Source organism: Vigna radiata, chromosome 11, assembly GCF_000741045.1.
Source record: "Vigna radiata var. radiata cultivar VC1973A chromosome 11, Vradiata_ver6, whole genome shotgun sequence".
Lineage (NCBI taxonomy): Eukaryota > Viridiplantae > Streptophyta > Magnoliopsida > Fabales > Fabaceae > Vigna > Vigna radiata.
Genome location: NC_028361.1, coordinates 8,124,373 through 8,137,239, shown reverse-complemented (window position 1 = coordinate 8,137,239; position 12,867 = coordinate 8,124,373). Strand labels below are relative to the sequence as shown.

The following is a 12,867-nucleotide window of genomic DNA, read 5'->3' as shown; positions in this document are numbered from 1 at the left end:
GGAATATGAATTTTCTTGCCTGTTTGTAGCTAACAGTTGAAGGGTAAAACACAATCACATTGTTCTCGTTTTTTGGATGATGAAGCAACACTTTCTACAACCTAATGTTGTTTGTCTTCATGGTGGATTCCATTGTCTGTACTAAACTGTTTTGACAGAGTGAAAATAACTTGGTTTCTGTGTAGTCATTTTCTTCGGTAATAATAGCTATTCAATTTGCTTTTTATTATCTTCTGCTCCACACGGAACAACTTCAAGTTTAATTAAGACTAAACCTCAGAATAGTCAAAAAAGAAAAAATGGAAATGAACTGTTGTTTTCTGTCGGTATTTTTGTTAGAAATAGAGATAAAGAAATGAATTGCGAAGTAGAAATTATGGACTCGTATTTGCTTCAAGAATTGCAGGTAGCAATAAAGCATTTGCATTCTTTTTTAAGTTTTGTGGATAAAATTTAAGAAGAAATATGTGCAGACAGAAACAGAATACATAGTTTAGAAATGGACAAATGGTAGCAGCCAAAAATATGCTTCTATTCCATCAGGCGACCCTTTGGCATTCTGGAAATAATAAAAGAAAAGAAGCGTATATAACTACAAGTGTGGAACTTTTCTTTTATCTCCCAAAACTAATCAAAAAAAGTTTGTGGATTGTTTTAGTTGTTTCTCGCTATTGAATTAATTCAATGGATTGTTATGAGAAAAGATACTTAAATTTAAGCAAAGAATGATGTCAGATATCTCTAACTATGCACCATCCAGATAAGTCAGTCCCACAGGGATATTAATTGCATCAGGTCAGAAAGGTTTCATAACTAAATACCTGGCAATCTAGAAAATCAAAAAGAACGTTGCAGCCTAAGATCCTGTTTTCATCTGTTCGGGTTTGTTCTAGAAGAGTCCGAATAATCTCTAACAAACTACCAGCAAAAAAAGGCCTGCAAAATTAGGAATTGTCATTTGAATACCACCTTATATTTCAAATTAAAAGAAGAGGCAATAGCAATCAGCCAATACATATCATAGGAACCACAACTTCATTGTATAAGAAAAACTATTACACGGTTTTATATTACCTCAAATTTGTAAAATCACCATATGAGAAAAAAGGTTTGAAACAAGATCATGTTTTACATCCTTTTCTAGTTCACAAACTTTAGGATATTCATATCACTGCACAGTCATTGTAAATAATGATAAAAAAAGGAAATTGCATAGTAAACATTTCATTATTCAGTGAATTAAGATTGATGTAGTAGTTCATGCTAACAAGTGCCATGAGGGCACTGGTTAAAGAGCATTAAATACAGCCAACGAAATGCTTTTAATTACTTAACTAAATTATTTAATAACTTGTGTGTTTCTGGTATACTAATACAAACATGGTTCAGACATTGTAACAAACATGTTATGAGCATTGTTTTTGAAGGTAGAATTACAAAACAACAATGAATTTGATCAAGCAGATTATGCACAACACAATAATCTGTTATGGAAGTAAGAAAGTTTGATACCAAAATAAGAGCAAATTTATATCATTAGCATTTTGAATGAAATTCTCTATTTCTATTTCTTAAATCTCTTGTTTAAGAAAATAAGAAACATGGATCTGTCAAAGAAGTTGAAAAGAGGAAAAACAGTGTCTCAAAACTATACCATTTTTCACATTTTTTTTATTATATTTCTAATTTATTAAAGTTACTTAACTAGACCATAGTAACAGAACCCTGAAAGATTGAGTTAAGAACTCGAAATTGAATTTTCAATAGAAAAGCAATGCACCTTCTCAGTTCAAAAGTTTCAAAAGTTGCAGACACATTCGTCACGGAAGCAAAACACACCAAACCAGAAACTAACGTATGCTGTATTTTTATAAATTTCTCAAATAAGTGCGTATAGGAGAAGAAAACGCAAAACTAAAGCAAATCAAGGTACTTGCATAAGCTAAAACTAACCTTCCAAAGAACCTAGGTTAGCTCGTACCTCCATAGTGAAATGACTTTCAAATGTATAATTTGAAAGTTTTTTTTATGTAAAAGTTAACTTTTAGATTTAAGTTGAGAGGAAAAAACGATTGAATAATGCAATTTAGAAACTTTATTTTTATTAAACAATATATTTTTGAATTATAACATTAAATTTCACATGTAAAAAAATGGATTCCAGAATTGGAAATCATAATGTAAAGACAAAGTGGGAATTTTTGTATTTATGGAGATGCAGAAGAAAAATATGGGAATTCCTGAATCTTATGTTGCAATGTTATGTTATGTTGCAATGTTATGTTATGAATGCAGGAAGAAATGTGCAACATAACATTGCATCACCGTTTGCACAAACATAAGATTCAAGAGCAATGAAGAAACTTCAGAAAGTTTAGTTCATACTTCATACCACCATTCTTCTATCTCTTGCTGTTACTGCTTGAATTTTAGCTCATCATGTAAAGGTTTCACTTCAGATGCTTAGTCTTTGGATATTAATTACTTTCTAAAAATTCTCACTTTTCTCAATATTCCCTGTCTTCTTTAAACACCATTTCTCACACTATATTAACATTGTAGAATACTGAAAATGTTTTTGACACAAGATCTTACATAATTTAATTTTAACTTATTTGCTAACGTAAACTTAACTTAATCTCTTGTTAATTTAGCTTGTCGATCTTACATAATATGTCATCTCTTAGTCTAATCTCAGCTCCAGAAAATCAATTGAATGGATCTCTTTCACCCTCCCCACTCTAGAATTACTTGCAATTGCTATGAACAAAAAATCTCAGGTTCAATCCCACCTTCCATCACTAGTGCATCTGTTCTTCTAGTAATTGATATAAGTGAAAACCATTTCAATGAACAAATTCCAAGTCTGGGGAAGCAACAAGATCTTCAATATCTGCCATTGTATAGGAACAATCTAGGAGATAATTCGACTAAAGATTTGGAGTTTTTAAAATCATTCACAAACCTTTGTAAGTTGCAAAGGGTGGATTAAAGCTACAATAACTTTGGATGTCATTTACCAAATTTCTTGGGCAATTTAACCATGCAACTCAGTCTACAACATCTTGGAGGTAACCTGATATCAGGAGAAATTTGTGTCATTAGGAAACCTGATGGGCTTAACTCTCTTGACGATGGAACACAACCACATTGTTGGAACTATACCAACTACTTTTGGAAAGTTTCTGAACATGCAAGTGTTAGACCTAAATGCAAACAAGCTGTCAGGAGAGATAGGAAACCTCAGTCATTTGTTTCATTTGGATATGGGAAAAAATGTGGTAGAATGAAATGTTCCCCCTAGTATAGGAAATTGTCAAAAGTTAGACATCTAGACCTTTAACAAAACAACCTTGAAGAAACCATAACCTTGAGGATTTTTCATCTTTCCTCTCTAACAACCATGATGAATTTGTCCAAAAACACATTGAGAGGTAATACATCAGAAGAACTGGACAGTCTACAAAATCTGAATTAACTATATATATATGAGAATCATCTGTCTAGTCACATTCGTCGAACTACGGGAGAATGCATTATGTTGGAATATCTCTATTCACAAGGAAATTAATTACAAGGATTCATACAATTCTCTTTGGCATTACTTAAAGGTCTTCAACGTTTAGACTTGTCACAGAATCAATCGTTTGGAATTCCAAATGTTATACAAAAAATTTATTTCTTATGTCAATCTATCTTTCAACATGTTAGATTATAGGTTCTAACTAAAGGTGTCTATTGAATATAATGAAAAACTAAGTATGAAATTAATCTTCCTTATGTAGAAAATATACATAGGGTATTCTATTTATAGTAAAGGAAATATGGACTAGGTCTAAAATATAAATAAAAAATAATAACAAAGAAACTAAGATAAAAGATAAAGATAAGATATTTATCTAATATATTTAATAATTTAATATATCTAACACTTCTCCTCAAGTTGGTCCGTACAAATTGTATGTACCAAGTTTGTTATAAATATAATCAATTCTCGGTTTCGTAAAGATTTAGTGAAAATATCTACTAACTAATCACTTGAGTTAACAAATTCAGTCTTGATGTCTCCATATAGAATCTTTTCTCCAATGAAATGACTCTCAATCTCAATCTGATTGTCACATATGTGTCATTTGAGTGACATCTCCAAATTGTAACTCTCTAATAATTGCTTAAGCCAAACAAGCTTACAAGTGGTTGAGACCATAACTTTATATTTTGCTTTTGCACTAGATCTTGCCATAACATTTTGTTTCGTGCTTGTCCACAAGATCAAATTACCACCAGTGGAGACGAAATATTTGGATGCAGGTTGGGAATCCAAGCATGAGTCCAAGTTCCACATTGGAAAGAATCGAGAGTAAAGCACTATATAAAGGTGAAAGTGTTGGGAAAATCTCTCAATACACACTCAGATATTTTTTCCAAAATTGAGTCTTGTTATTCATTGATAATTAAATTTATCCCAACAGAAAGGTCCATTAATCTATTGTCTTAAGATTTTAGGTAGAGAACGGTGTCAATCCATTATGTGGTTAGGTTCAAATCTCATTTGGTATCATGCCTTCACATGAAGGCGTTACTGAGATCTCGAGACTTTGGAATATGGTGGAAGACGGGCACGTGATGAAGACGTTCTTCAAGTAGGAATGGATAATTTGGTTGTAGCAATGTGATCTAACATTCACTTATCTTTTTTTCTGATCCTTCATTGCAGTCATCCACATTCTTTATGTGATAGAAATCTAATTTTTGACAAATTTGGGATGCTTGACTTGCAGTGGCGTTCCCTCTGGGATGCTTTACTTGCTAGCTATAACTTTCATAAGTCTTCCAGGATTCAACTTTTGTGGCTTAAAACTGTCTCTGTACTCAAGTTACCAAGTTATATATAAAGCTGGCTAAGAATTGGAAGAGTATAACCATCTATCGGTCATAAATTCTTGGCCAAAATGAACTATTTTTCTCCTGTGTTACTTTCATTACATGTCTATCTGTTTTCTCTCTTTGCGTTAAACTCAGTACCATTTACCCCAAACATGATTGCTTTTGCATTACCAAATAATTCTGGTCATTTGTCACTACTTAAGTTCAAAGAATCCATATCCATGGACCCGTTAGGAATCTTACTCTCATGGAATACTTCTATTAACTTTTGCACTCGTATGGAATCACATGCAATTCCAGACTTCAAAGAGTTAGAGTTGAATTTAGAAGGACACAATTGAAAGCATCTTATCTCCTCACATTGGAAATCTCTCATACATGACAAACTTCAACATCATGAACAACAACCTCTATGGGGAAATCCCACAAGAAGTGGGACGATTGTCACAACTGCAGAAACTCTTTTTGGGAAATAACTCATTTGTAGGAGAAATCCCTACAAACTTGACAGGTAGCACTGATCTCAAATCTTATACCTGTATGGAAACAATTTGATTGGCAAAATACAAATCCAAATTGGCTCACTTCAAAAACTTCCAAATTTAAATCACATATCAGGAGAAATTCCTGCATTGTTAGGAAATTTAATTGGTTTAAATCTCTTGATGATAGAACATAACAGCATTAGTGGAATTATCCTATCAACTTTGAAAAGTTACAGAAAATGCAAAAGCTGTCATTGGGTGCAAACAAACTGTCAGTGCAAATACGAGCCTTCATAGGCAACCTTAGTCAATTGTTTTTCCTAGGTATGGAGCAAAATATGTTACAAGGAAATATTCCTCCTAATGTAGGAAACTTTCAAATGTTACAAGAATTGGATCTGTATCAAAACAACCTTACAGGAACCATACCTAAAAAATTATAAATCTGTCATTTCTAACAAACTTCTTGATTTGACACAAAACTCTTTGAGTGGTAGCATACAAGAAGAAATGAGCAACCTATATCTCTGGCTAACAACTATTTGTCTGGTCACATTCCTAGCATTATAAGTCGTCGTGTTAGAAGTGAATTTTAAGCTTAATTCAATTCTACAAAACTGACTTGTAAGGTGAGTTTTGCACCCACTTATATACTATGAATTGGTCTTATCTCTAGTCGATGTGAAACTTCCAACACTTCGAGATTTAGACATGTCACAAAACCACTTGTCCAGATCAATTCCTAACTCTCTGCAAAACATTCCTTTATAAGAATATTTCAATATATCTTTTAATACGTTGGACAGTGAGATACTAACCGAAGGTGTCTTTAGAAATGCAAGTGCATTAGGTGTAACTGAAAATAGTAAGCTATGTGGAGGTATTTCAGAACTGCGTCCACCACCATCTCCTGCCAAAACTAAGAAACTTGCAAACACCACAAGTTTAGGTTAATTGTAATCATAGTTAGTGCAGTTGTTTTTCTTCTCATACTGTCATTTATCTTAATAATTTGTTGGATGAGGAAAGCAAGTAAGAAACCATCACTGGATTCACCAGAATTGACCAACTAGCTAGAGTTTCATCCGAAGTTTGCACAACGGAATTAATGGTTTCTCAAATCAAACTTGATAGGATCTAGAAATTTTAGCTCTGTCTACAAAGGAACTCTTGATTTAGAAGACAAAGTCGTTGTCATAAAGGTCCTAAACCTTCAAAGAAAAGGAGCTCACAAGAGTTTCATTGTTGAATGCAATGAGCTTAAAAATGTTAGGCATCGAAATCTTGACATGTTGTTCTAGCACAGATTACAAAGGTGAAGAATTTAAAGCTCTAGTTTTTTAGTACATAAAAAATGGAAGCTTGGAGCAATGGTTGTATGCTACAACATTAAATACAGAGCACTCAAGAACATTGAGCCTTGATCAAAGATTAAATATCATGATTGATATTGCTTCTGCATTACATTATCTATATCATGAATATGAGCAATCAATCATTCACATTGACTTGAAGCCTAGCAATGCCTTGCTTGATGACGACATGGTTGCTCATGTTAGTGATTTTGGAATAGCAAGACTTCTAACCATTAATAGCACCACTTCTAAGCAAACAACTACAACTGGAATAAAGGACACGGTTGGCTATGCTCCCCTAGGTATTATGTAAACTTTTGAATAGAATTTTTTTTATTTGTCTTCTCTTTTTGTAAGAACTTATGTACTAATGAAAGTTTTGCTATACATGTCAGAGTATGGAGTGAGTTATGAGGTGTCTATGTTGGGAATCTAAGTGTGAGTCTAAGTCCCACATTGGATAGAAATGAGAAAGTAGAGCACTATATAAGATGAAAGACCCATTAACTCATTGCCTTAAGGTTTTAGGTGAAGAGTGATGTCAGTCCTTTATATCATTAGGCTCAGATATTATTTGTGTTTGTTGCATACTTTTCTCATAATATTACTACAACCATGAAAAGCACTTCATTTCAGTCATTGGAATTAGACTTGCTTGTTCACTAGAGTCCCCAAAGGAAAGAATAAAATCAAGAGAATCTTTCTAGCTTGTAAGACAAATGGAAAATGACTTCATTCTCCCCATAATACTTGAGAACAAATGTAGATACATCATATTCTGGCTTCTGCCAAATTTTAATAGTAGTTCCATTACAAACTATTTCCCCACAGATTAAGTTTTCCTTTTCAAACTCAACACTATAGTAAAACTGAGAGTTCTATATTCTTAATTGCATATGTCGTTCGCTTGAGCTCATGCCCTACTAATTGCTCATAAAGTTACAATTTCACTTTCTTTTATTTCTCTCTGTATTTCAAAATTCCAGAACTATAAAGTTAACCAGCTTCTTCTCAAATTTCAGGTGTTGGCATTTGAATAATCAAAGCTGAGGTCCAAAGTCACGGCTATTTTAGAAACTGATGTGTTTGCAATAAGGTTTACTATTTAATTATATTTACCCAGCTCTTGGGATAAGGCTTTTGCTTTTCTATCTGCTCATATGAATTCGTCAATCCTTCAAAGTTATCTTTCTTATGCGTTTGTATGTAATAATTCATAGAGTAATGGACTCGATGTACTTTCTGTACTTTTATTTCCCATGATTTGGTAAATTTTAGTATTATTTTTTGCAGTCCATATACTTTTCTTAATATTATGCTGCAAGCTTAGTTGAAACTCCACTTCTCTTATAATTCTTTTAGAGTTTGCTCTGTTAAAGTCAATTAATGAATTCTTTTCATCTGCATCGATTGATTTTGTTGTAGTTTCAGAATTAGAAATACACTAGTGCAAGTTATGACAAAACCATTAACTGTTTGAAGACTGATCCAAGTGATTTTTTTGCGACAAATTCAAGTGAATCGTTTCATATATATTTGACAATTGTCCTCACTGTTTATAGATATATATATACACACACACATGAAGATTGCAAGGGGTAAGCTCTAAACAAGAAATCATTCAGTAGTCCTCGCTGTTTTCATGAACTAAGTATTTTGTTGATCTGGAACTGGTTGTAGACCAATATTTTCTTGATTGATCTTCTTTGTAGAAGAGTATTATTGGTATGTTTAACTACACAACCATTAGTGACAAACTAATATTACTATTTTTTTTTTTAATAAACATGTTTGGTATCACTATGTATCTTGACATCTTAGCTAACCTGACATCTCAGAGTACACTATATTGGTGTGTTTAACTATATAACTCTACTGTAGATGTATTAGTTAGTACATATTGATCAAAATATCATAAAATGATCGATTGTCCAAACTTGGGGGAGACCGATCAACTATAATCAGAATTAGTTAATCATCTAGTTAAGCTAAACAGGTCAGTGATTGGGTTTAAACATAGTTGGACTGTGATTAGACCAATCTTAATAAGAAACTCATTGAGAAAACTATAGATACAAGTCAAACGTATGGCTTTTAGGACTTTTTACGACACATTTATTATAACGTTAATTGCTTAACCAATCGATTTCAAACTAATTTAAACATCAAAATATCTTTAACCAATACACATGATCGATTGAAGAATAAACTATCTAAACAGGTAGAGAAAAACTGAAGAATAAGCGAGGGAAAAATTGTTTGAAGTAGACATTGGACCTCCTACACTCCAAACAACAACCATTACTAACAAACTAATATTAATTTTTTTAATAAACTCGTGTTAGGTATCACTATGTATTTTGACATCTCAACTAAGTTAACATCTCATGATACCCTAAGATTGATATGTTTAACTACACAAGCGTTACTGACAAACTAACATCGAGAGATAGTATTAGAATTCTTCCCTATATAATTTACAATGACAATAACATAAAGACTCTAATACCATGTTAGATTTTAGCTTCAGACAAGCGATGTGGGACTTTCCAATACCACTCTTCTAATGAGAATGGTTCTCATATAATGAAAAGAGCTGAAGAAAAGGATGAATTGGCCAGCTCAATTCACGTGAACTGGTTGTCCAAAACTGTAACTCCATACCGTGCAGCACAGCATGTGCATTAATATTCAAACCATACACACACAGACAAAGGAAAAAGATAATTTAAATCTTTTCCAAATGGAATGAAATAAAGACAAATACACTGCCACGAGCACAACACTGCCATAATGTATTTGTGCTCTTTCGTTTCAACCCCATTTTTATTTCCAAATATACCTTCTTTGTGTCATTTAACTTGTCTTTCGATTAATTGATTCTCACCAATTTCACATTTTGAAAATCCATACTCATGATTAAAATCAAATGTAAATTTCAGTTTAAAAATCAGTTTTTGTAAGATTAATTCTATCCAAATTCAAATTTTAAGATGATATTTGAACTTATTTTAGTCATTGTTGATTGCTTACAAATATTGGTTTCATGTTTAGGATGTAAAGTTTATATAAAAAGAATGAACTTTATTTTACAAATCTGTTTGGTATTACTGGGTTGTCTAAATTTATTTTTCTAGAGTTTTCTGCTACTTAAAAGTCATTATCAATCAACAAAGAAGAAGGACATTACTGTTTCATCCTAGCTTCCAGTTTTATCTAATGACTAACTTTCATATAGCTTGGTTCCACTTTTTCATGGACAATAACTAATACCTATTCATGTGATTGAGAGATAGTGAGAGTTTATACTGAAAATATATTTTAAAGGTAAAATAAGAAAATAATGAATAAACTTAGAGAAATCTGATCCATTCAGGTTTGTTTACTTAAGTTTTTTATAGTATATGGAATACTCCTTCAACAAATTAACTACGTCTTTAGAAAGTACTTGCTGACAGAACAGCTATGAAATTTGTCAGTATATTTTACCATGAAGCTTGTCAAAAATAAGTTACAAGCTAAATGATGTGATAAGTTATATATGTTAAATAAGTATTTAGTTAAATAATTTATGTAAACTTAGCTCAAGACATTAAAAATCTAGGAATAAGGATTTTCTGTGAAGTGAATTTGTTCATACAGCAAATAGGTAAGGACAAGTTCATATCTGAGGTGCAGTTTTTTATGATAAAAAAATACTTCAATTAAATTAAAAACACCCTTTTGTATATTTATCTGCCACAAACTGATTTCTAATTTCGAAGCCTTACAGAAGTAACAAAATTTGTGCTCCAAACCATGTAATTGAGTGATCCATGATTCCTTCCACCCCCAACTTGCATTTCATTGAAGTTGAATGAATATGACAGTGCTATCCAGCTTGTTCTAATAGGTCCTACACTTCACGTGCCACTTACTTGTTCCTAATTCTATGGGACCCTCTTTTATTTCTCCCATTGCTTTTAAACCAGTAACACTAACTGTTGCTAGGCCTCAATTTGTATTCAAACTCTGATGTCACACTCATCATAGGCTTATTATTTAACTTGAACAAGCTGATATTAAGTTAATTTTATCAGGCATTTTTAGACTCAGTTTTTTTCTTAATTTTCCTCTTCTGAATGTGAAGATAAGTCAGATATACTTTCCAAAAATCTCCCACAATATTAAGCAGTTTAGCTTTTGTGAAAGAAAAATGAACACATACTTTTTGGAAAAGGAAACTTGGTAAATGATGAGTTTACCTAAACTTATGACCTATTCATGTCACTTTCTATCACAATTTCTTATGCTTGTCAGTTAGTGTGTGCAACACAACAGAGGGTGTGAAAAGATCAACATTAGCCTAAAAAATCACACCAGTATAACTTCAGGCCATGCTGGCCTTCTCTATATAAAGGTCCTCATCATTACAAATCTCAATTAGAATTTAGAAGAGAGGTGAGAGAGAGAACACTCCTTGTGCTCCACCAATATCACAGCAACACTCTTGTGAAACTGATTCCTGGCCATTTTGCAAATAAACACTGACCACGTACATGGCTTCCCATAGTGTTGTAAGATCCAAGAGACTAATGCACCGTGCAGCCTCTTATGGAGAAAGAGGGAGCCCTTGCTCACTATCTCATCTCCAAAACTATGAATATCTCCGAATCCAACCCCAAGGTAACTTCAAAGAACATCATACTAACAACATGGAACGTGAAAAGGGTACAAAACGTGGCACAAACCGAGGTAGACAACAAGCACAAAAGCTTCACAGGTTGGGCTTCTCATACCTTGCATCTTCTTTTCTTTACATAGTCATAAAGGTTAAAGCCTTCTACAACGGATTCCTTGGAGAGGTTTCTACTGAGGCAAAAACAATGAGCATTGAAGCACCAATGACTACTGAGACATACTTCTCAGTGCCAGTTCTTCCAAATTAATACAGTTCCTCCCTCAGTAGGGGCAACATGCATGTTCTCATGTCTGGTTCATACTATGTTGGAGCACATAAAGCAGAAAATAAAAAATGTCCCGAGTGTTTATATTATTAAAATTCAGTAGAAATTTGTAATCAGGTTTTGACTGGAGTTGCACTTCTATGGGCAGGTTTCTTGAGAAGTTCCCTGCTGGATTATGAAGTAAAAGTACATTTTTAGGGAACTAATTGTAATTATGTAATAAATAAAAGTTGAACAAATGTTATGTTCTACATATTGATGACTTTTTTTTTCCAAAAAGTTGCTCAAGTGCTAATTAACTACATAAGTATATGTGTGTTAGTTAAGAATAACTAATTGCACCACTAAAACATTGAATACAAATGTTACATTTTGAAAGTTCTGACAAAGTCGAGATATTTGAACTAATACTATATTTTTAAGAATCGTTTCAAGCTCAGAGGCTATGATTTGATTAGACCAGCAAACGTTATTCCAGAAGATTCAGATATACACATTTACATTGTTCCAACTAAACTTGAATGTGAAATTAGCTAGCCCACATATATTCTATTCCTGTGTCAAAATAAGTTCACCAGAATTTGTAGAAAATTCCAGAACATGGACTAACATATGCCAAGTTCCCACTATGAGACGAGTCATGAATTTGTTACCACTCTACTTGGTGGATTTGTTTGGGTTCTTCAGCAGTGGAGCTTTCTGAAGAGAAGGAAGCATGACATTAAAAAAAAAAAAAAAACTAATACAAAAATAAATTTAACAGTAATTATTGTATGAGATGGAACGTGTCGATCCTCATCATCCAATAGGAGAAAGAAAGAGCAGTGTAAGACTAATAACAGCACATGTGGAAAACACACCCCAGCAAAAGATGAAATTGAAATGTTTGAATCATGAATGTCTTAAGAGTGAAGATTAAAATTTGGGTGCCTTGTTTACCGTATGGATAACCTTTGATGAACACTCAAAACGTGAAACTATATTATGAAAAATCAGAGAGAAAAGTTATACACTTCCATGAGATTTAATGTGACGAAAAAAACAGGCAGAGAACAAGGATCTCAAAGAGGTGCTCGTTAAAAGTTAGGATAAAGTTGTTTAACTTTTTAAGAGATCCGTTGAAACTATTTTATTTTAACGATAAACGTAGTATTATGGATGACAAAACCTTTCTTTAAAGCTTCTTGTAGAGAA

The 12,867-nt window shown here is 32.7% G+C and overlaps 1 protein-coding gene and 1 pseudogene across 1 annotated transcript; both read left to right on the top strand.

Annotated features, from left to right (window-relative positions):
• Positions 1 to 2,209: 2,209 nt before the first annotated feature.
• Positions 2,210 to 7,163, top strand: LOC106776705 (annotated as a pseudogene).
• A 3,884-nt stretch (positions 7,164 to 11,047) lies between these two features.
• On the top strand, positions 11,048 to 12,364 carry LOC106777397. The gene has a single exon (XM_014664979.2). It carries the CDS (start codon positions 11,266 to 11,268, stop codon positions 11,653 to 11,655), a length of 390 nt encoding a protein of 129 aa, XP_014520465.1. The 5' UTR covers positions 11,048 to 11,265; the 3' UTR covers positions 11,656 to 12,364.
• The last annotated feature ends 503 nt before the right edge of the window (positions 12,365 to 12,867 follow it).

Excerpts from the sequence above, each read along its gene's own strand:
- LOC106777397 (XM_014664979.2), top strand. The coding sequence starts at position 11,266 with ATGGCTTCCCATAGTGTTGTAAGATCCAAGAGACTAATGCACCGTGCA.